Consider the following 24063-nt stretch of genomic DNA (forward strand, 5'->3'; position numbering starts at 1 on the left):
TCCAGTATCCTACAATGCAGTGGAGAGTGAGGGATAATCACAAAATCACGTAATTAAATAATTTTGGACAGCCGTAAGAAAATTACAGTATAAAGAAACCAGCAGAGCGTTAGGAGGATGGTGGGCCGTTAGATAGGGTGGCTCGACCTCTCGGAGGAAGTCACATTTGGAGTGTGACCTGAGTGTTAACAAGCAGCCAGCCATGCAAAGAGCTGAGGGATTTTTAATCGAAATGTATGGCCAGTGCAAAGGTCCTGAAGCAGGAAAATCTTCCATATTCTCGAAGGAGAGAAAATGGCCCAGATGATTGGAGCATAATAAATGAAGGAGAGAGGGGCGCCTGGGTGGCTCAGTTGTTAAGCGTCTGCCTTTGGCTCAGGTCATGATCCCAGGGTCCTGGGATAGAGCCCTGCATTGGGCTCCCTGCTCGGTGGGAAGCCTGCTTCTCCTTCTCCCTCTACCTGCTACTTCGCCGTCTTGTGCTCCCTCCCTGTGTCAAGTAAATAGATAAAAATTCTTTAAAATCGGTGAAGGAGAGTGACGTGAGACGTGGGTGGAGAGGTGGGGTCGTGTCTGTGAGCCCTTGTGAGGGGCTGGGACTTCCTCCTGAGTGTGTTCGAGTTTCTCCCAAGACACGCCAGGCCGCAGAGTGGAGGAGGAGATTGGAGACAGAAAGTGCAAACACAGGAAGACCGACTAGGGGGTTTTCAGTAGTTCTACAGGAGATTCGGTGGCTTGGCCCAGCATGGGGGCAGTTGGGGGGCAGAGACCAGCCGGGACTGGACTCCGCGTGTATTTTGGCAGTGGTGCTGCTGCAAATCACTTGTGGATTGGCCTCGACGGATGCGTAGGGTGTAGCGTGGGGCTGGTGGACCTCTTCATCCAGGCAACAGGCGGTGTTAGGATTCCTTGAGTGACTGCAGGGCACTCCCCTCTCCTTCCAGCGCTGGCCCCCGACTTCAGGCTGAACCCCGTAAAGCGTCTGATCCCTGCGGCCCGCGGCGGAGAGATCGCTATCCCCTGTCAGCCCCGGGCGGCTCCGAAGGCCGTGGTGCTCTGGAGCAAAGGCACCGAGATTTTGGTCAACAGCAGCAGGTACAACCCCTCCTCCACCTGAACCAGTCCCTGGTCCTCCTCACCCACTGTGCAGACGAGTCCCCTTCCCGTGATGAAGACAGTGTGCCCCTAGTTGGCCAGATCTGCTTTGTTCCTGCTGCAGAGTGACCGTAACTCCAGATGGCACCTTGATCATAAGAAACATCAGTCGGTCAGATGAAGGCAAATACACCTGCTTTGCTGAGAACTTCATGGGGAAAGCCAACAGCACGGGCATCCTCTCTGTGCGAGGTGAGGGGCGGACGGCAGGTGGCTCAGCTGCCACAGGGTGCCTGTCCCTCCTGGCCACCATGCTCTTGTCTTCCCACCTTCCTCCACGTTCGGTTTTGAGGCTATCCTGGGACTGGACTTCATTTGGGACCACCCCCTTGCCACCATCCAGAATCTACTCCTGCCTCCCTCTCGCACACTCGTGAGGCTCCTGGGAGGTCAAGATCCTGTTGGCCATGCTGCCTCTTCTCTTCCTTGGGGCTTAGAGACCAATGCTCTCACCCTGCCCTGCTGCCCCTGCCTGGGCCTCTTCCCTCTCCCTCCACCCAGGGATGTTGTTTCTTTTGGCAGATGCAACCAAGATCACCCTAGCCCCCTCGAGTGCGGACATCAACTTGGGGGATAGCCTGACCCTGCAGTGCCACGCTTCCCACGACCCCACCATGGACCTCACCTTCATCTGGACCCTGGATGACTTCCCCATCGACCTCGATAAGCCCGGGGGGCACTACCGGAGGGCCAGCACGGTAAGGCCTAAAGCCAGACAACACTTAGCTCCTCCCTCCTTCTGGACAGACAGGGGATTCAAGATATCCTTAACCGTGACTACTCCAGAGCCTTTCCCCATTCCCTAAGGAATGCCATGATGGCAAACTATCCTAGGATTCGGAGGAACACCCTTCCTTGGATGGGCAGTTCCCTGGATCCCACCTGAAGATGACACATTTAGAAGAGGGTTAGGGACAAACCTGGAATGCCAGGCGCCCAGCAAGGCTCCCTCCCCATCCTGACCCCAAAGCAAATGACATCATCAGCTTGGACCATGGTTGACTGTCTCCATAACAAACTGTTGTTCAGTCCCGTGGTACTAACAGAGGAGAAGTGGATTCCTTCCACTGAACAAACCAAAACCCCGAGATGCTGAGGGGTCCATGGACATAATGGAGCAGGAGACTCCAGGCCCCACCTCGTGCCTCACTGCACTAGCCGGGGCCCTCTCCTCTGACCTGCCCCCCCCCACTTTCTGTCCCCCATGTGCAGAAGGAGACAGTTGGGGATCTGACCATCCTGAACGCCCAGCTGCGTCACGGCGGGAAGTACACGTGCATGGCCCAGACAGTGGTGGACAGTGCGTCCAAGGAGGCCACAGTCCTGGTCCGAGGTGATGGGGTTTCCCACCCCGGCCCTGCCCCCACTCTCTCAGGGGCCGGCTGGGCTCTACCGACCTGTGCTCCCTAACTCCCCTCCTCTCCCAGAAAGCTGTGGGGGAAGGGCTTCTGAGAGAGAAGGGCTTCTAAGTCCCCAGAGCCGGAGCCAAACTTATCCCATGGTTTTTTGAATAGAATATTTCTCCTCCAAAGCCACAATTTTAAAAATCCCCTTCCTAAGACTGGAGAACTCTGCTGAGGCCAGCAGTTTTCAAAGCCTGGTGGTGGCAGGCTTTGGAATCTATACACATCTCTGCACGAAGGCCTCTGTGAGCCCCTCCGGCCTGGGACACATCGCTCCAACATCCCAGACCGCACCTGCCACTCACTGCTGTCCCCATTCCTGGCCCTCCCACCCCATGCGTGTTTAGTGCGCCCTCTGCTGCCCACTTCTGGGTATTGCACCAGCCCCAGCCCGCCTGAAGGAGACTGATTCAAATTTGGAGCAGCTGAGTTCTGACTCCCTGTGCTCTGACACCCTGATGCAGGTCCCCCAGGTCCCCCAGGAGGCGTGGTGGTGAGGGACATTGGCGACACCACCGTCCAGCTCAGCTGGAGCCGAGGCTTCGACAACCACAGCCCCATTGCTAAGTACACCCTGCAAGCCCGCACTCCACCTGCAGGGAAGTGGAAGCAGGTTCGCACCAGTAAGTGCTGCGAGGCTCCACCCAGGTCAGTGCTGATAAGGCCTGGCTGAGCCTGGAACTTGAGAAAGGGAAAGGCTTAGGTCCTCTGCCTGCAGGGAGTTCCCTGACCCTTGGGGGAGGCGGTCCCATGGGCAGCAAGAGAGCAGGGAAAGGGCTAGAGACAGCTCAGTCTGTGTCCTTGGAACGTTGACAGACCATCTCTGGCATTCCCACTGATGCACACAGCATCAGCAAAGGTCCTGGGGTAGGGAGGTCTAGTAGTTTTCCCATCCTTTCTAAAAGAGTGCTGAGCACTGAGTATGGCAGGCACCACCATGAGGGCTGGATACAAGGTGAGTCGGGCCCAGTTCCTGCCCTTTCCATATCGACTGACTAACCAGTGCCAGCACACTGATTCTGGGCCCCTTGCAGATCCTGCCAACATCGAGGGCAACGCTGAGACCGCCCAGGTGCTGGGCCTCACGCCCTGGATGGACTATGAGTTCCGGGTGTTAGCCAGCAACATCCTGGGCACCGGCGAGCCCAGTGGGCCCTCTAGCAAAATCCGGACCAAGGAAGCAGGTCAGAGTCCTGGGGGTCCCAAAGAGAAGTAATGTCAGGGCACAACCCCAAGCCCTCCTGGAAGGGAACCCCAGGGGAGGAGCAATTATGGGAGTTCCCACCCTGCTCACCAGGCTTCAGACTCTAACAAAACAGATGAGAAAGGGACACAGTCAGGGCTCCACATGATGCACTCTGCCCTGGGCCACAGCCTGGGCCTGTCGGGGCTAGAAGAACCATCCAGTCCAAACTCCTCATTTTAAAAACATGGGTCAGCCTTACAAGTGCATATGAATCTAGGATGATCTCAAAATAAAAGGTTTAAGTGTATTTTTTAATGGAAAAATCAAAGTCTGGAGAAGTGTCTGAACTTGAACTCAGGACCATGGGGGTGGGTGATGGGCAGATGTCCTTCCTGGTAGTGCATGAGCTGCTGAAATCAGTTAATGAGGAAGGTGTGTGTGTGTGTGTGTAGGGAAGCAGTCAGTGTCTCTAAATCCTTTAGAGCAGGCGCAATGTACAATCTTCCCACAAGCTTCCCTGAAATGCAGGTGGTGTCACATCTTAAAAGGGGAAGAAAGGAGAGAAAAGCCAGGAGGGGCACCTGCCGACCTAGATTTTCACAGCTGAAGTTCCAAAATGAGAGCCTTGGGGTCTTGCAATGGGCAACATGGAATCAGGACCCCGTCTCCCCTTCCCCGCCCACCCAGGCTTCCCACCTCCCATGTGTAGTAAGGATGTGCCTTCTTATGTCCTTTAAACACAGCTTCCCATAAGCCCCAGGCTAATTCTCCAATCAGTCAACATTTTTACCTGGTTCCTCTCCAGAGTAAGGAATTCCAGGAAAATCCCCTTCTTTGGTTGAACTTCTTAGAGAGACAAATGAAGGGAGGGGAGTGATCTCCTTCATTCTGGTATCCCAGGTGTTGGTGAGCAAAAGACAACCAGGATGCAGAATTAAGATGATGGGCTTTGAAATCAGAAGAGTAGAGTTCAAATTTGAACTATTCCATTTATTAGCTGTGTGACCTTAGACAAGTCACTTAACTGTTCTGGGCCTTGGTTTTTCCACTTGACAAGGGTGATGAGAACGCCCAGCTAACAGGACCACGTGGGCAGTGTGGTTAAGCACCCCTTTGCACATCACAAGGCGCTAAGCTCCTGGCATCAGAATCAAGTGATAAGTTTCCCATTGCTGGATTCTCTGTAGAACTCTTTTGATGCCCAGCCAAGTTACCCCCTGCCAAGATTCCTGATCTAATTAAGTAGAGTCTTGTTTTAATATCAGCTTTGTTGAATACTAGAGACAATTAGGAAATTAAATCTGCCATGGAGAGAAAAATCATAATAAAACCCCCTGCAACCTGAAAGAAATTTTTTTTCATTAACTGCAGTTCCAGATTATTTATTCCCCTCGTTTTAGAGCAAACTGGAGTAGGTCTCTGTTATTTAGTTTAAACTGACAGAAGACGACAAAGATCATTGTGGCGCAGCGACTATAACAGAGCAAGGACTCGTACACGAGCTGGGCACCGTCGTCCTTGATTTTATTCTTCTTAGAGCCCTTGGAGAGAAACATTATTATCCTTATCTTACGGAGAGGGGAATCAGGCTCAGAGAGGTTAAGTAACTTGCCCAGGGACACACAGCTAGTAAGTGGCAGAGGTGGGACCTGATGTCAGGTCTCCCTTGACTCCAGAGCCCACATCCAGAGGTCCTGTTGGAGGACAAAACTAGGGGTGTCCCCATGCATCTGCTGCACAGGCACAGGCGCGAGGCTGCTGCCCCGTCACTGCGCATTCACCAGCCACATCTGTGTCCCTTGGCCCTGACAGCCCCCTCGGTAGCACCCTCGGGACTCAGCGGAGGGGGTGGAGCCCCTGGAGAGCTCATCGTCAACTGGACGGTAAGCTGCAGGGACAGAGGCAGAACTGTGCCTCCAGCTCTCTGGAGGGACAAATCCTGCCCACCCACCCCCTGTCCCCACTCATCTCCAGATTGCGCCGCATGTAGACAGGACCCAGACTGAGCCGCTGTGCAGCCCCGACTCCGGGTGAATGGCACCCCCTTCCTTCCCCTCGCATCCACTGCAGGAGAAAACCCGCCAAGGCCCCCGAGCCCTGGGGCTGCCCCTCTTGGCCGAGGCTGGGGTGGGTGGCGCGGAGGCCGGGCAGGGAAATGCACAGAGGCCCCTCGCCCACGCCACACTCTTGCCCCCCAGCCCATGTCGCGGGAGTACCAGAACGGAGACGGCTTCGGCTACCTGCTGTCCTTCCGCAGGCAGGGCGGCAGCGGCTGGCAGACCGCCCGGGTGCCCGGCGCCGACGCCCAGCACTTCGTCTACAGCAACGACAGCGTCCGGCCCTACACGCCCTTCGAGGTCAAGATCCGCAGCTACAACCGCCGTGGGGAGGGGCCCGAGAGCCTCACGGCGCTGGTGTACTCGGCCGAGGAAGGTGGGCCACCTGTCCGTGGGGTGTGCGGGGCAGGGCGCAGCCCACACCCCAGCTCAGTTCCACGTCAGGGCGGGGCGTGGGGGACAATGGGGCACCTGGCCTCATTCCCTGGCTACCCTGTCTCCCCACAGGCCTGGGGGAGGGGGAGGGAGGCTCCATGGGAAGAGAAGTGGCCTGGGGGAGGCTGTGGGAACGCCCAGGTGACCTTCTTCCAGGGCCCTGGGTTCTCAGAAATCCTAAGCAAGGGCAGACCCCTGTTGGCAGCTTCTCTGCAGGACACGGGGAGGCCCTGGGGAATCCAACCCCCTTCTGTATTGGTCCCCAGAGCCCAGGGTGGCCCCTACCAAGGTCTGGGCCAAGGGGGTCTCCTCCTCAGAGATGAACGTGACCTGGGAACCTGTGCAGCAGGACACGAACGGCATCCTCCTGGGGTACGAGGTGAGCACTGCCCTGGGTCCTGGGACCGGAAGGGGGGCTAGGGGCACCTCACAGCTCACTAGTCGCTCCTCCTGGGATTACTCATTCACTGAGGCGGGGGCCTGCTGTCGTCATGCAGCCTTGGGGAGGTAGCCCGAGCCAAGCCCCTCCCCAGGTCCAGAGCGAAAGACTGACCTGTGGATAGACTTGAAGTTCAGTGCTTGCCCAGAGCCAGCCCTGGAAGCTGGGAGAGCCGCACAGGTTCCGGAAGGGACATAGCCTGTCGCTTTCACACCAGAGCCCAGTTAGCTAGCATCGTCAGCCTGCGGAGGAGAGCATGGTCCCCTCCTCGTGCCCGTTGGTCGTCCTGTCCCTGGGAAGGGTGGGCCCAGCAGTTTCTGGCCTGAGCTCTGAGCCCCCAGTGACTTCATACTGGAGCACCTTGTGGAGTGGACAGAGAGCAAGAGGGAGCAGTAGGAAGGGCAAGAAGGGAAAGGAAGAAATGTCACCTCCTAGGGGGAAGGATTAGGCGAGCGTAAGGACAAGTCTGGACGTTCCATTCCAGCAGCCTTAGCTCTGGGTCTGAGCGCAGTAGGACAGGCAAGCTGCACTGAGGAGGTAACACCACCAAAGTGTCCTTGATGTGGATAAATATTTAACCAGTCCTGCTAATATGATGATGGTTTGCATCTTTACTGGGCCGCCGTCATCAGCTCGCCGGGGCGGGCGGGGACTGCTTTGCAAGTACAGACACTCATTTCATTTCCTTCAGCACAGCCCCCCGGGATCCCGGAGAGAACTCAGTGGGGTTGGGTTCCCGCAGCCCCCCACCCCCGGGAGGAGTCTGTGCCCAGCCCCACGCGTCACCTGCCCCCTCGCCGCCTCATTCCACCCAAGTCTCCACGCTGCCCCTGGACCGGGCTCTCTGCTGGCTGCCGAAAAGGCAGCAACCCCCTCCTCCATCCGCCTTAGCTCGCTTCCCTGGCACTTCTTTCTCCTCTCAAGGAAGAAGAGAGGTTGGGAGCCTTCTGAGTGGGTGTGAGTTCAGCAGTCAGATGGTCCTTCTTACCCAAGATCACCTCCTCTTGGTCCTCCGGTGCTTTGCCTCCCACCCAGTCTGGGTAGTAACATCCCCTCACTGATCTTGCGGTTTGTCCAGAGGCTGCTAATGATAGTGGGAAGCACGTGGCCCTGCTGTCTTGGAGCACGTGGCCCAGTGTCCATGTTATGAGACCCGAGACTGAGTCACGAGGACCGGAGGGAGCAGGAGAGGAAAAGAATGTCGGTGGTCAGGGCCAGGGTCAGGGTTCCCCCCCGAGGTGGGGGCTTGGCTGCTGACCCTACGGGTTCCCCTTGCCCCCTTCAGATCCGCTACTGGAAGGCGGGGGACAAGGAAGCAGCCGCCGACCGAGTGAGGACCGCGGGGCTGGACACCAGTGCCCGAGTCACTGGCCTGCACCCCAACACCAAGTACCACGTGACCGTGCGGGCCTACAACCGGGCAGGCACTGGGCCCGCCAGCCCTTCTGCCAATGCCACCACCATGAAGCCCCGTGAGTCTCTCCCGAGGGTGGGAGCACCTCTAGGACCACCCACTCCAGGGTGAAAAGACCAATGTTCTAGACCACAAGCCCGGGCCTGGACAGAAACAAGCCAGCAAGACTAATGAAATCAGGGGCACGTGGGTGGCTCTGTCAGCTAAGCGTCTGCCTTTGGCTCAGGTCATGATCCCAGGGTCCGGGGATCAGGCCTCACATTGGGGTCCTTGCCTATCAGGGAGCCTGCTTTTCCTCTGCCCCTCCTCTCACTCAGGCTCCCGTTCTTTCTCTAAATAAATAAATCTTTGAAAAAAAAGAAGAAGAAGAAGAAGACTAATGTAAATAGGGCGAGCACAGGGCGCCTGGGTGGCTCAGTGGGTTAAAGCCTCTGCTTTCGGATCAGGTCATGATCCCAAGCCCTGCATCGGGCTTTCTGCTCAGCGGGGAGCCTGCTTCCTCCTCTCTCTCTGCCTGCTTGTGATCTCTCTCTCTCTCTGTCAAATAAATAAATAAAATCTAAAAAATATATATATATATAGGGAGAGCACATGGGCTCTGAAGCATCTCTCTTCTCCAGCCTTTGGAGTTTCCTGAAGTTTGTTTCTTAGGCAGCTGTGATGGAATGTTCTGGGTGTAATGGCTGCGGGCTGACTCATAGAAAAAGACCGACTAAGGCAAGGGGGTGGCTGGGGAGGAAACACTGGGAACATTTCTCAGTCTCCCTCCTCCCGCAGCTCCACAGCGCCCTCCTGGCAACATCTCGTGGACTTTCTCAAGCTCCAGTCTTAGCATCAAGTGGGATCCTGTGGTTCCTCTCCGAAATGAGTCTGCGGTCACGGGCTATAAGGTAAGGAAGGGCCCCAGCAGGCACCGAGTGGCCGGGCACTGGGCCTCTGAGTTTCCAGTGGACACAGGGAGCTGCCGTGTGGAGCAAGTCCGAGTCCGACAGAAGCAGAGTTCGGGATTGTTGGTGCCAAAAGATACAGATAGCTTGTAGCAGAGACAGAAGAAAGGGGGCTGAAGGGAGGATGGCGGGAAGGCAGGGCTCCAGGGGACTAGGTGAGTCTGAGGGTCCTTCCAGCCCTAAGGAGTCTGCAAAGATGGCTAAGCTTCTTGCAACCTGTCCTCCCTCTAATGAGGAGTTTATTTAAGGGCCTGCTCCCAGTCAACAGGTAACGGGAAGGGTGAGCACCAGCACCGAATGGGCACGTCCTGGTGCCCAGAGCTGGGGAAGAGAGAAGAACCAGCCAGTGTGAGTAAGCTCTACCTTGGCTGCCCTCCTCCCCACAGATGCTGTACCAGAACGACTTACACCCGACTCCCACGCTCCACGTCACCAGCAGGAACTGGATAGACATTGCCGTTCCGGAAGACATCGGCCATGCCCTGGTGCAGATTCGGACCACGGGGCCTGGAGGGGATGGGATCCCAGCGGAAATCCACATCGTGAGGAATGGAGGTGCTGGCTCTCCCCACCTTATTCCCCAGGAGAATCAGGGTCCATGCAGATGCCTGATGAAGGAACCATTCCCACACAAACCAACCCCAACTCAGCCAGACCCCCAAGGCACAGGGGAAGGTGGGCAGGAACTGAGTGTAACCGAGTCCCTGCACTGTGCCACCCCCTGCCATCCCCCCCACCCCCACGTCCCTGAGGGCCAGGGAGGAGTGAGATCCCTTCACCGGGTACAGAGCCAGACTTTAGACCACAGAAGCAAAGGTCTTACAAAATCCTGTGGATCCTGTCCTGGGGGTGGGGCGGGGACAGGCTGGCCCCAAGCCCAGCGGACACAGCCCCACTTTTCCACCTGCTGGTTTCAGGCACAAGCATGATGGTGGAGAACTCTGCAATCAGCCCGACCCCACATCCCGGCGCCATCCTTGCCCCGTCGATGGCGATGCTGGTCCTCGTAGGCTACCTGGAGCTCTGATCTTGGCACCCTTCCCTCTCTGCCACAGCCGGACCCCCGCCTCTGACAGACACAGCCAGCTGGCCCTGGCCCTGCCTGATGCCAAGGTGGCCCAACACTGTGCCTGAGAATGGCTGGCTTTCAGTACCTACTTTAAACAGTGCCCTTTTTTGTAGGAGGTAGGATATTTCATATTCTGCCACAGGATAGAACCTGTGCTAGGATTTTTTTTCTTTAAATCAAAAGACGCCAGGCAGTAACTTCGTGATGATACTGAACCCTACGCCTGGGCCCTCTGGGGCACCTGGACAGAAGGAACAGGCCCATGGGAAGAAGGGGGTTTGAAACCACGTATCGGCACATTGGGGAAGATGGCGCTCCTGTCCCGCAGATGGACTCGGCCGCCTGAGCAGAGTGCCTGGCCCAGTGGGAAGACACCGATGGGCCACAGTAGGACAGAGCATAAACATCAATGTCCCTCAGTATAAGGATAGAGCCAGACCCAGGACCAAGAACTCCTCTACTTTCCCAAGGGGCTGTACAGCTGGACCCTGACATTGTCTTCGATGCCCCTAGGGGCCCCTGCCACGTACCCAGGTGGCTGAAAACCAGTGCCCCAAAGTCCAAGGCCAGGAGCCTGAGTCCCTGCAGCTCTGGGGAAGGGTCCTCCAGACTGCCGAGGGTGGGAGCTCAAAGGGGTTGAGAAGCTGGGACACCGGGTAGAAAGGGGCACCAGACTTGGCCTGAGCCACAGTCCCAAGGCAGGTGACGCTGCTGTCTTAGCCAACACTGCCAACCTAATCCTGTCACCCCCAGAGTGACAGAAGCCACCACTGGTGGCCGAGTGACTAAAGGGCTTATCTTGGGGAGGTCCCCCACTCCACCCAGACCCATCCTGCACGGCCCCTCCAGGGTGTGGGCAGGAGCCGGGAGACAGGACTCACGCGCCCACCCTCTTCCTCCTGCTCAGCCTGCAGGCCTCGGGCCGCCACTCTCCAGCACCGACGCCCGCAAGCCTGGGACAGGAAGGTGGCATCTGTTCTATGCGTTCTGCAGTTGGGAGTCTTCTGAGAAGGGCAAAGGATACCTACGGCCCTGCCTGCTCCCAGGGATGCCCTGGGCCACCTGGCCAGACCTGACCCCCAGCTGCCTCCGACTGCTCTTTTGCATTTCCCCAGGAGAAAAAGGCATTAATAAATCACACGCTCTGGGTCCATTCCCAATCACGGGACATCAGAGCTGGAGGGGGCTTTCGAGCTAGACCTGCCCCAGCCCCTCACTTTACAGACGAGGAAATGGAAGGGTCAGGGACCTCCCAAGGTCACACAGCCTGTCCTACCTTCCTATTCCGAGCTGTCTGTCCAGAGGAAGGGGGCAGCTCTGAATGGCTAACGGCCTGGTTAAGAAGGTCTTAAGAAGGGCAGGGAGCTATGAGGAGGTCCAGGTGGGTGATCGTGGGGAGACCGGCATGGCTGGGTCCTTCACCAGGAGGCAACGATCCTTCGTCTTCTAGGCCAAGCTCCTGCCAGGCCCTGGACATGCGGTGCTGGCTTAAGGCCTCCTGCTGCCCTTACCCTTGCTCCAAGTAAAGGGGCCAAAGCAAGGACAGGGATTCCCCAAATCCAGGCAGCAGCGATGGCACAACCAGGAAACCTCCAAAGCCCACGCTCTAACAGGTAGCCCTTCACATCCGGGAGCAGCGGGACAGGCATCTCATAAGGGACAGACCCGTGGAGGACCCCAGAGCCTGGCTTCTGTAGTTTACAGTTAGAGCTCTATTTTGTTATGGGTTTTTAACTTTTAAGTCCTGCTCTATTTTCCTGGGCAGGTTTCTGTTGATGTTTACCCGCTACAATTTTTTAAAAACGCTAGCTCACACCCCTTCTCCGGGCTACCGCTGCACCCACCATCCCGCCCCTGGCCCGGGCCTGGAGCCCCTGAGCCACTGACCAAACCCTCTGCACCTGCTCCCATCCTCCTGCCCCCTCCCGCCGTGAGGTGCTGGGGGCTCAGCTAAGTGACCGCACTCTGAATGCAGAGACCCCCCTTCCTGGTCCCCAGTTCCATCAGAAAGGGGATGCCGAGGGTAAAAATGAGCCTTCCGCTTAGCTGAGTTTTTCCTCACTGCCTGGGGCTGTGGCAGGGGAAGCAGGGGGACGGGATGGGCTGCTGCTGCGGCGGGAAGGCTGAGCCAGCACAGGGCTTCACCAGGGAGCGGGACGCTGATGTTCCTGAGCTTGCTTGAGGCAAAAGACACTTGCAAGTAAGAACCTTCGTTCTAATGAGGCCCCTTGGCAAAGGAGAGGAGAGCAGACTGTCTGGAAAACCTAGCAAGGGCTTTTAACTAGAAAACTCAGCCCAGAACTTGCCAGGGGTATGAGAGCTACGCCGAAACTCGTGTGCCGACAGCCTCAGGCGTCAGGCCGGGGACGGATGCAGGTCCAATGAGACAGAGGGTGACTGCAGGTCATGCAAGTGTATAAAACAGAACAGTCCTTGGCTGAGGTGGCTTTATACAGAAGAGCCCCTGCCTGCCCGGGGGGGCCTCTGATTTCCACCTTCTCTGCTCGCTCGGGCTGAGTCTCGCGCCTGCTGTGGTCAGTACTTGATTCTGGATCTCTCCTTTTCCACTCACCAAGCTGGGAGGAGGTGACAACAGGAAGAGCCACAGACAAGTACTGCACTGCACAGCTTAGTGGCCAGTAAGTGCCTTGAGGACTAGGGACAGAGACAGCCTGCAGACGCCTCAGGGCCGTGGGGGACAGTCTCTCCGTTCTGCATACGTTCAGGCTCAGCCTACAGGGCCCTCTGCCCCCTGGTCTTGGCTACTTGGTCCTCGTTGCTCTAACAGTCTCGATGTAAACCTTGCCCTCAAAGGGACAGGAGCTCTCTCCTGCTCGGGGCTTGGGGGCCAGCAAGGTCAGGTTATCCACTCCCATTCAGGCCACCAAATGACAGAGATAGGCCAGGAAACAGAAAAGGCCACGAGGAGGGGCTCTTTCTGTTTTGATAGAAATAACAGGAGAACCTGAGGTCAGACATCAGGAAGAGCGGCTGTAACAAGAGCCCGGGATGAGGGATGGAGAGGCTGCTTCCTTGTCTAGGGAAACACTGGGGAATTCTGACAGCTGTCGATCTGGGGTCTGGGCCCGCTGAAGTCTGGAGGGTGAGCGGATGCTCTTGAGCGTCCTGTCAGGACCACGATTCTGAGGTCAGCTCAGGAAGAGTCTTGGCGCTCCGTCCTGCTTCGGCCCCGTCCCGGAGGAGTAATGACCCCAGTCACCGTCATGAAGTGAGGAGGCTTGCCTCGGGCATTCCTTCGTGGCAAATGCCGTTTCTCAGCAGCCCCAGGGGCCACGGAGGTTCCTTGAGGCAAGAATCCCAGCTGGCTAAGGATGTGTCACTGCCTTCATCTCCTCCCCACCTAGAGGACTCTCTTTTCTCTCCCGGGCAGGAGGGGCGGGCTAGCGCTGCCAGACAAGCATTAGCCTCAAACCTGGTTCCGAGGCCCGGGTATGGTGCCCTGTTTCCCAAGGTCAGACCTAAGCTGGGTGTTGTCGTGGGATGAACGAGGTTGCTGGAGAGGCTCCTGGAGGGGTGTGAGGGATTAGGTGGGCAATTGTAAGGGACTTCTAGAAGCTCCATGCAAAGAGGTGTCTGGTAATTGTATATAGGGTCATAGGCTTTGAGAAGGCAGGATAGTAAAGGGAAACTGGTGCAGGGAGGAAAAATGGGCCAGAGAACTGCCCCGAGCCCCAGGGAGCCTAGCGCCCTTCGATGGGGTACACCCTGGCTCAGCCCCCAGATTCCAACTTACCCAGCCCCATCCAGGGCCCGCAGAATTAGGCTCATGGCTGGGCGAGGGCTAGGGCTCCATCAGACCCTCCTGACCGGACCCCGTCTTTGTTGGACGGGAACCACTTCGGCCAGCCTGTTGTTCGCCTCTCTTGTACTTGTGACGGTAGTTATTTATTGACTCTGGTAGCGTCAGTGCTTAAATAAAGATGATTTCTCAGCGTGCTGGGGCAGCCGGCTCCTGCCGCGTGTGGGTCTTTATCGTCCGGCTAGAGTCCACGGCCTGTCCTGTTCTCTAACCCAGGCTGTGGCCGATGCCCGCCCCCTTCACACGGTCGGCTCCAGGGAAGTCCCAGACACTGTCCCCTGCCGCGTCCTGCCGGCCTGGGAGGGGGAAGCATGAGGCCGTGGGAGAGTAAGGCGGGCCGCGCAGGCCAGAAGCAGGCCTTGTACCCGCCCACGCTGCCTTCGCCTGCCACTGGGCGTAAATGGTGCTCGTGGACGGCACCTCTTCAGGCTTCCCTGGTTGTTAAGGCATCTGACAGCAGTGACTCAATGGTACCAAAGGGAAGCCTTCCTCCCGCGGGCACACAGTGACTGACCCCCACCTAGCAAGAAGGTGCCTCTCGTCTCCGCTCTCAGCAGCCAAGAGGATGGGAACTCCTACTCCCATTTGGCAGCTGCAGCGTCCTCTCCTGCATTCAACAAACACTCGTCGCGGACATACGTGCACAGCGACACACATGCACACAGACAGCCCTGTGAGTGTTCGAGTTCTTCGGTGCAGAGCGGGCAGGGCTCCGTGTCCGGGAAGACGGTGACGAAGGCGAGCAGAGCCCCTGCCCTCAGTGCTCAGCAGCAGCGGCCCAGGCCCACGGGGATCCCCCCCAGTGTGGGGGGCGGCTCGGGTAGCAGGACAATAGGCTACTTCCTTCCCCCTTGGGAGCACTGGCCAGTCTAGAACCGAAATTTTACTCAGCATGTCCTTGACCCTCCCTCCAGAGGCAGACCCAGAATTCAATGAACTGAATGGAGTTCTTGTCTTTACTGACACATCGGAGGGTTTGGTTTTTATTTCCCCCCTTTCCTGTTCAATCCCTTCACATTCCGAGAGTCAAAATTTACGAACCCCCAGCACAGAGGGCTGTGAGCCCAGAGCTGCACAGTCTCCCATCCCATGCGTCCCTGCCGGCTTGCACCACGTATCAGACCAGCTCTGTGGCTCCTCGTGGGTCTGGCTCTTCAGCTGGAAAATGCACTGAGTGCCTCCCCAGCCACACTGCACTGAGTTCATTAGATCAAAGATACTGTTTTATCATCAAGACTAGCAAGCTCTCTCCCGCGTGCTTGAGCAAAGAGCCCAGTGCTGCACTGAGGTCCTTGGTGACCTCTGCCCCATCCTGTCCGGTCCCTCACAGCATGCAGCACCCTTCCAGGCACAGCACTGCTCCCATCAGACCCTCCCATTCACGGGAGTCAGCTTGCCTGCTCCACTACGTGGTCGACAACAGAACTGGGTCCAGAATCCGGGTCTGCTGAAACCCAGCCCCTCTGAGTTGGGGGAATGGGGGAAAGAATGTGTGGAAAATCTAAGATCTTTCCAAAATAAGATTAGTCGTTAATTGTAAACTACGCATGGGCCGAGGCCAGTGGTCCTCCATCTCCACTCTCTAGCAGAATTACCTACAGAACTTCTGAAACACAGAGACACTTTGAGCGGATTTATGTGGATCTGGGACACTGAAAGGGCCTAACAGTATGACTCCCTGGCGGCAGTGAGCACACTCAGCACCCAGACCTTGCCTCCCAAACGCTACTCCCCACACTAAAAAGGGGAGTCAGAAGCCCTTGGAGAAACTTCAGGTTTGGGTTTGGAGAAAACAAAGTCCCAATGTGGATGTGAGATGTCTTGTTCTAGAAAGCAAGGACATGATCCAGTCAAGCGGGGCCACAGAGGAAGGACAAGAAGAGCTAGCTTGAAGGGCTCTCACCAGCCCAAACTGGAGACGATTTCAGCATCAAATGTAGGACAACAGGCATGGATTATACATGATTTGCTGAAAAAGATAATCCATGGAGATCACACAAATAACAAGGGCAGCTCTTTTACAGAAAAGACGCAGGCTAATGACCAGAGCAGGGCACATTAGCATCGCCATTCTACAGCCCCCCAGCAGGCAATACACAAGATCATGAATGGATCCTAAGGCATTAGTGATTATTAGGAATGTCACAAAGTACCCCCCCAACAAATGACTAATTACAGAGGAAAAAATATACACCTTTGCAGAGACCTAGCAGTTGGCACCTTAACCAAACCACCACACTTATCAGGAGCGAGCCAGCCCGATGCCAGGTGCCTGAGGCCATGCAGGGAGCACACACCGTCTGTGGGGGGCTGTGGTCAAACTGTGGAAGATCTGTTCCTCGGGAACCTACTCATGTGACCATGACGAACCTGGCTCGTGGGTCTCTACCCAAGACAACCAGCTTGATTCTTCAATAAAATCAATGTCAGGAACAACAACAAAATGCAGGTGGTCTATTGTAAAATAAGACTCAAGAGAAACCACCAAACGTGGTCTGTGAAGCTTCCCTTGATCCTGGATCAACAATGAACAGGCGCTAAGATTTCAGAAGCCAGGAGGATGAGGTATCAACCATAACTAAGATTAGGGGGCTGTTAATTTTCTCAGGTGGGGTGGAGACACGGTAGTCCTACAGGAGAACGTCTTTGTTAGCAGACGCATATATGATTTCGGAGTAAAGGCTCACAAAGTCTGGGACTAACTCACAAGTGGTTCAGTAAAGTCAGATAAACATAGAAAAACATTCACAATTGGTGAGTTTAAGTAGAGAATCTATGGGTCGTCATCAAATTGTTCTTTCCATGTCTCTATGGGGTTGAAATTATTTTAACTTTTTTTTTTTTTTTTAAAGATTTATTTATTTGACAGACAGGTCACAAGGAGGCAGAGTGGCAGGCAGAGAGAGAGAGGGAAGCAGGCTCTCTGCTGAGCAGAGAGCAGGATACAGGACTCCATCCCAGGACCCTGAGATCATGACCTGAGCCAAAGGCAGAGGCTTTAACCCACTGAGGCACCCAGGAGCCCCTATTTTAACAATTAAGCTCTACGCCCAACATGGGGGACCGAACTCCCAATCCTGAGATCAAGAGTCGCAAGCTCCGCCAACTGAGCCAGTCACGCACCCTTGAAACTATATTTAACAGCAGACCAACACACAGCCATCAGCCACAATTCAAAGTGATCCTATTAGCATCCTTGGAATTGGGGTTCAGGCATCTCATTCTTCAAAAGCTCATCCGGGTTGACTCAGACACACAGCTAGAGAAGACAACCGCTAGTCCAAGTCCTCACGTCCACTGCCACGTGTGCAGCTGGAGGAAAGCGAGGGGGAAGAAATGTTCCAATTCTCTCAGAATTTGCTCAGCTGGTGGCCAAGAGCCTTTGCCCCGACAACCCCACAAGCCGATTATCTCACACAGTCTGAATGGCCTCTTTGGGTCTTGGGATTGATTTCCTATGGAGGTAGGAAGGCCTTAGTCCTTCCTTTGGTGGCCTTGGCGGCTCTAAGAAACCAACACACTTGCCTTCTCTAGGAACACACACTTGTGGGCACCGGAAGAGTGAGGAGAGGAGCAGGGAGCAAGTCCAGGAACCGTTGGGGGAAAGCTACCGCACGGAGAATCCAGGGCTCCACCAGCAATCAGCTTAACGCTGAACACAGACGGTTTGCCCAGGGAGTACAGAAGGGGCAACTTAAAACATTTAGTGACTGTTAACATACCCAGGTCAGATGCCTTGGCTCTGCCACACGAGGGCATACGTCCTTCTGCAAAGCAATGTGGGCAATGTCTGTTCTGAGAAGTCGGAGGAAAAGGAAAGCTGGACTGATCAGGGGGCCACTCAAACAGTTGGAAGAGATTTTTAACTAAAGAACAGAGGTGGTGAGGTCTGCATGCAGCTACTGTGAGTGATTTTTATTGAAGAGGAGAAAAAGGTTTCCAGTAGGAAAGCTGTTTACATGTCCTTCTACAAGATTATACAGCTCAGAAGAAGGGATGGAGGCGGAGAGGCGTCCAGTTGTAAGAGGTAGTGAATGCAAGCTTGGAAGCCAGAACTCTCCCCAGGAGCAGCGGCAGTGCCTAGGGTTAGGCTTCTTGGGGGCCCAGTGGCAGCAAGATCAGGAAGAGATCCATCTGGAACATTGCCCAGCACACTCCCATGACGTTGCCCCTCTCCATGTGCCCCACTCTTGGGGCAGTGGAAGCCCTCCCTCCTAGCCAGGCCACAATCAGACCGCCAGATATTCCTTTAAAAAGCTAGCCTGGCTTCCTAATCTGGTCTGGGTTCCTGGACAGCCAGCCTTTCCAGAGGAAGGCTTTGAAGGACTCGAGGCCGTCACTGCCATGCATCAGCCTCAGCCCGCCGCCCAGGGCAATGACCAGCAACACGCCACCTACCACTCCACTGGTGATTCCTATTCCCAAGGCTATGGCCACCTTCTCTTCCCACAGTGGGTGCTGAGGCTTAGAACTGTTGTCCAGATTCACTTCCAAGCCCTGATCGACTAACTTCTGATTCTCAGTAAGGGACTGATGGAAATCCAGGTTCACCAACTGAGGGGGAAGGACCCGCAGCCCGAAATAGAGCCTCTTGACAAATTTCAAGTTCCTTAACAGCTGCACATCACACCGGTATGTCCCAGAGTCATACTCCTGAATAGACTCAAACTTCAGCAAGTGCGAGTTGGCCCGGAAGGGTCTGAAGATTTCATCGTCAGTTGAGATGATGCCGCGAGCCAGCCTCCAGGTGAACCGGAAAGCCTCCTTCCCCACCTGCAGGATGTCTGAACTCAGGCAGCTCAGCTCGAACGCCTTCCCTCTGTGGACGGTGAAGTGGAGCATCCCGCAGATCCAGTTCATCAAACACTCCACGCGCTGAGACACACACTTCCTTCTCATGCCATCAGGGCCCACCTCGCAGACCGTCTCTTCCTTATAGCCAAGGCCACAGGTGACCGTGCAGGTGGTGGCACTGACAATAACCCGCCCCACGGCTTGCTGAAGTTGCTTTGGGATGGCCAGTGTTTTCGGTGAAGTCACCACCAAAGGCAGACCAAAGGCCAACACCAGACTCCCAAGGAGGAAACCAGCGGCTGAGGTCCTCATGCCTCCCCACTGTCAGCCGGCACCCGAGCTGTCCCCGGCGAATCCTCTACATCATTACTCCATTCCTTTGACGCAGGATCTCCCTCAACATCAAAAGATGGGCTGCACCCGTGGTCAAGGACACGCTGCGACTCGGTCGACACGGGTCCAGTCCTTATGAACAGGCGAGGCCACAAGGCAGAGGAAAAAGTCACCACGTTGCTGCTTTCCCAGCTCTTGCTCGCCGGTGCCCACCTCTCCAGTCTTCATTCTGTCCACCCCCTTACCATGACTTAAACCTACCCTCTTGGGAAGACAAAGACGAAGAGATTTCAGCTTCTGAAGTCTTCTGAAATTACTTCGAATGCATTGCGAAGCTATTCCTCCTCACTCCAACCCTCCTCTCCGAACATGGGATCCAAATTAAAGAGCTTCAAAACCCCAATTAAATCTGACCCAGAAATCAAATACCAGGTCTAAAAAAATAAATAAAAGAGGATGACCTTCATTAAGTTATTATTGACTTTAAAGGCTCCTAAACCTTCTGTAAAAAAGGATTAAGAACTCTGGACTGGGAGGCAAGCAAGTGATTGATCCTTCCCAAATTTCTATTTCTATTTTCTCCTTTGTAAATTAAGACTGCCTGGGCTACTTCAGGGGGGTCACTTTGGGCAATAAATGATAAACTGTACATGAAAACACTTGGTAAAGTGTGAAACTCTGTTCATGGGTAAGGAATTTTAAATAGAAATGAAAATTCACGGAAACAAGGACCAAGCTGCCCTTTTAGAATCCGAATGTTTATGGGCAAGACGGGCAATACCGAATATAGCCCCTTTCCCCATTCTAGACGCTCCTCCTTCACAAGGGCGCTGAAGGTATTTTTGGGGGGAGGGGATACATAATCGTGCCCACCTCTTGGCCTACTCCCTTACCTTCACAGAACACAGGAGCACATCACTCACTTGGGTCAAGGTTGCTATGAAACAGCTATGACCTCAAAGATGGATTATTAGGCTCAGAGCAAACTAAACCAAAACTGAGTGTCACTCAGATGTGACAATGATTAAAACCAAAGACTTAAATCGACTTTATGAGTTTGAAAGTAATTTAATCTAGGGGGAAAAAAGTCAAATAAAGAGGAATTTAATAGTACTTACACTTTAAGGAAGGTCCTTGGAAGGGAGGAATGCCCTCGCATGTGTTTCCCCCAGCTCCGTGGCCTCTACTGTGTACTTACACACACCAATGGAGTTAAAGAATTGAGAGGGAGAGCATTCCTAGATGATCTTTGTGATTTAACACCAACTCTTTGCTTGAATCATTTATTTATAATCTTGTCCAGAGGCAGAACTCTACACTCCCCAAGCACCCCCTACCCCTCCCGGGTCTGCATCTCTGCACAGAAAGATCTAACATCAGCACAGTAAACGGGATTTCCTGTCCTACAACTCAAAGGGGCTACTGAGTTTCAGAAGCAGCATCCACAAACCAACATCCACACCTGTTCTTAATAAACATCCGATTTTATTTACAAAGCATTAAAGCTTCAGCAAGAAATAACCCAAGGCTAAGTCTCCTCTTGTACAAAACTATGGAACATTAAAAAACGAAATGGCGGGGTAGGGGTCGGAGGGAAGGAATAACAGAAGAGAATATGCACATATTGTACAGACGAAGAAAAATCAAACTAGATAGAAAGTTTCAGGAGCCGAAAAAAAATTCCGAAAGCATAAATAATTATTAGGAATTGCTGCCAGAGACCATCCGACAGGGCTGAAGCCCATTTTCTCAGTAGCCAGTTTAGGAGGCAGATGTAGCAGAAACCTCCTAACGCACGCACAAGCAGAGGACACCAAGCTACCCTGCCCACGGAAGCTAGGCAGAGACCCTCTGTATCACAGAGTTTGTGCAAGATGGAGCTCACGGTGCACAGACACAGAGAAATGGAATGGACAAAACAAAAAACATGTCCAGTGAGCCACCTGCCAATCTCAACCACTGGTCTGATGTGAAGAAATGAAATTCACAGAAAGAGCATGGGAGGAAAAAAGCGGTGGCGGCTAAAAACACAGGCATTTTGAAACCGACTAGCAGGGAGCTCTTCAACTACTGAATATTCTGGTTCTAAAAGTTGGAGCAGCAGAAAGAGGTTCTTCCTGATGTAAGTCTACTTTGATTGCTATCCTAAAATCCAAAAAGTAATCCCCTCGCGGGGCGGCCCACAGGGGCACTGGCTGCTGGAGGACTCACACAGAGCAGAGCACGGAGACGCTCCTCAGAGGACGCCACGACCACAGCCACGATGACCACTGGGTCAGGCACCTCCGGGCAGCTCAGAGCTCTCTGCAGAGAACCCCCTGCACACCTGGGATGTGGGTTCTCCGAGAATTTCAAACACCTCATGTCTCGTCCATCCAATCTACTACCTTGTATATAAAGAACAGCAAAAGCAAGAAGCAGAAAGTAAAAAAAAAAAAATTTAAAAAAGCTAAGCGACCTTTCACAGAAAGGAAGAGACTGAAAACATGTCATACGGAGAAGGAGCGGGGATACAAGGGGACACACTGTCCCGACTGAAAGGAAGGGACAGAGATCCACACGCAATGATAAAAAACAATTTTTCCTTGATCTTTGATTTGAACTGTGTTGCTGCTGCTTTGATTCTGGACGGTTTGACTTCCGTCCTCGTGGAGATTCCCCCACCCCAATAAAAAAGCAGCTTGTGGAGAGACACCTCAAGTTGTCTCCTTCTCTGGACGCCAGCACAGGTGAAGCCACATGAAGGACTGATGACTCCGTGCTGCAGGTGGACGAAACCAGCGCTCTTCGGAAACCATGATTACTGAGAAGGAACTACCACCGGAGCAAAACACGCCAGGAAAGGAAAACAGAGAAAAACCTCGACCCTCTTACAGCCCAGCTTCTTGAGCAAAATGGGGTATGTTAAGAAGAGGGGGTTTTTCTCATCTTTCTTCCCTTTCCAAAAACTTGAAAGCTTTCAAGCACTTTCCTTTCTGCCCAGCCTCCGTACACAGTAGGGAAATACAGGAGGGTATCTGGTGAGAGAGTTAAGTTAAACAACGGAAGACAGAATATGCAACAGAAGTTTCTCTAGGATACCGGCAGCAAAACTTCAGATGAGAATTAGTCACTTGAGGACATGCACGGAGGATGGAAGGCAAATAGGATAGGAAATGTCAGGTCAAAATGATCCTGGGCACAAGAGTTAGAGGAGCAAAACTGGTCTCTTTTCTCCAGCAACATAACTAAGCATTGAAGTTTGAATGAGTCCAAACTCCTGGTGACGTCTTCACAAATCCTCATTCCTGAGAGCCTATGTGGACTTATGCTTGAAGGGGAGGGCCGCGTACTCTTCTTCCATAATTCACTTCTTCATTCAAATATACGATTCCCTCCTTGCACCTCCTGGGTTGGAGGCAGAGGCCTTTGTTTTAAATTAAAGTCAATCTCAAATGACTGACCACAGTGTCCAGAGGCCACATGATGGCAAAAGGGGGAAGAACGAAGCACTTCAAGCGTCTTCATAACAGTTCTGAGATCGCTCCCCCTGCTAAAGAGAGGAAACACAAAAAGATGTCTTTTAGCATCAACTGGGACGAACAGAGGGCAAGAACAGAAGTACTGACGGATGCTGGGTGATGCCCGACAAGCACACGTGGGCTAAGACTCCCCCCTTTACGTTAAAACCAACTCATCTCTCATTTACTCTTTACTGAAGCAAGAAATAATCCATATCCCAAACCCCCATTCTAGCACTTTCCTCAGGACTGCCCCAAGGGGGGGGAGAAAGAATTCCACGTTTTCTAAACTGCTAACCATTCTCCAACATGCCGATAGATGCTTTACGACCCAAGGAGTGCAACAAGGAGAGGAAAGGAAATTCTAGGGTGCCACGTCTCTTCTTTCCTCTATTAGCTTCATCAGTCACTAAATAATAATGTGCAACAGGCCCTTTTCTAAGCACCCCTGTGCCTTCGCTGACATTCTCCTCACCTTAGAATCCCAATATGGTGAAATGTTAATGAAACCTACTGCCGGCATTTCTATGCGCCAACATTTGATCAATAAATAAAATCCTCAATAGTAAAATCCAATGAACACTTCCCTGATGATTCCACAGAAGCTGTTCAACCTCTGAGGGGACATCCTTAAATGGGCTGCTGTGAAATATTAACTAAGAAGTGTAAGAAGGGAACAAAGTGAAGAAAATCCTCCCAGATGCCATCCGGAATTGGGGGGTGGGGTGGGGTAGGAACATGCCACTTGGTAATTATAAAATGAGTAAAAAATAACTGTCCAAGTTATAAAAGAAAAATACCCATTTGTAAACTTTGCTTTTAACCCGACTTTTAAAGTAAAAGTTCAAGCACAGATGAAACTGGCAATAAAAATATATTCCCATTTGTCTGAGGACAGATGAGAAATTAGGAGACACAAACTCTTCTAGATGCTACATTGGTAAAAATCAAATTTAAACTTTATACAGTTCAGTTAGAGAAAAAGTTTCTTCAGCACTTCTTTTTCAGATCTCTCAACATAAAACATAACAACTTCTTGAATTGATTATTTAAAAGAATCCTTGCAGCGGGGGCATCTACTGCGCAGGACGGGACACCGTGCCTTGACTGCATTAAGGCAAGTTTGATTGACTGTGCCCAGAGGTACCCTGACCAATCTTCTTTTAGCTGTTTAAAAATGAATACACCATTAATGTTTTAAGACTAAATCACAACAGGAAAAGCTGGTTTGATCACAAATCAATACTATTAATAAAGAGCACTCAAGATGACTAATGAGGTATGTTATACTGATCATCTGAGGTCAGTTAATGTTTCTGTAACATCCTCATTCATGTGGACCGAAAAAAAAAAAAAAAAAAAGAGGCCTGTTGAGGCATTAGGCAACAAGCCAAAACCACAGCAAGCAGTACTACTAGAAGTAGGTAAAATACAGCAACACAAAAGAGCTCCGGGCTGTTTAAAATTTTGCCCCAAGGACCCACAGTATTTTGAGGCAACATAAAGGAAAT

General features: G+C 53.4%; 3 protein-coding genes across 5 annotated transcripts in view; 1 reads left to right on the top strand and 2 right to left on the bottom strand.

The window, feature by feature from the left end:
• Positions 1-14070, top strand: part of CNTN2 (contactin 2) — a 32538-nt gene extending 18468 nt beyond the window's left edge. The window contains exons 11-23 of one of the 2 annotated variants that reach the window (XM_044267727.1): positions 945-1095; positions 1220-1347; positions 1678-1853; positions 2368-2488; positions 3023-3181; positions 3593-3742; positions 5557-5627; positions 5943-6177; positions 6503-6615; positions 7961-8147; positions 8867-8979; positions 9423-9591; positions 9954-14070. In XM_044267727.1, the coding sequence (XP_044123662.1) occupies positions 945-1095; positions 1220-1347; positions 1678-1853; positions 2368-2488; positions 3023-3181; positions 3593-3742; positions 5557-5627; positions 5943-6177; positions 6503-6615; positions 7961-8147; positions 8867-8979; positions 9423-9591; positions 9954-10063 (1883 nt within the window). In that variant the 3' untranslated portion in view covers positions 10064-14070. Of the gene's footprint in view, positions 1-944; positions 1096-1219; positions 1348-1677; positions 1854-2367; positions 2489-3022; positions 3182-3592; positions 3743-5556; positions 5628-5942; positions 6178-6502; positions 6616-7960; positions 8148-8866; positions 8980-9422; positions 9592-9953 lie in introns of those variants that run through there. The other variant, XR_006386685.1, reaches the window with a different exon arrangement.
• A 4112-nt stretch (positions 14071-18182) lies between these two features.
• Positions 18183-19031, bottom strand: TMEM81 (transmembrane protein 81). Its single transcript, XM_044266347.1, has one exon. It carries the CDS (start codon positions 19029-19031, stop codon positions 18183-18185), a length of 849 nt encoding a protein of 282 aa, XP_044122282.1.
• Positions 19032-20517: 1486 nt separating this feature from the next.
• RBBP5 (RB binding protein 5, histone lysine methyltransferase complex subunit) overlaps positions 20518-24063 on the bottom strand; it is a 38281-nt gene continuing 34735 nt past the window's right edge. For both annotated transcript variants that reach the window (XM_044267729.1, XM_044267728.1), the window contains exon 14: positions 20518-22584. In XM_044267729.1, the coding sequence (XP_044123664.1) occupies positions 22556-22584 (29 nt within the window). In that variant the 3' untranslated portion in view covers positions 20518-22555. The remainder of the gene's footprint in view (positions 22585-24063) is intronic.

The sequence above is a fragment of the Neovison vison genome, chromosome 10 (assembly GCF_020171115.1).
Source record: "Neovison vison isolate M4711 chromosome 10, ASM_NN_V1, whole genome shotgun sequence".
NCBI classification, from domain to species: Eukaryota; Metazoa; Chordata; class Mammalia; order Carnivora; family Mustelidae; genus Neogale; species Neogale vison.

Bases quoted from the DNA above. Each gene is read 5' to 3' on its own strand.
- TMEM81 (XM_044266347.1), bottom strand. From the start codon at position 19,031: ATGAGGACCTCAGCCGCTGGTTTCCTCCTTGGGAGTCTGGTGTTGGCC.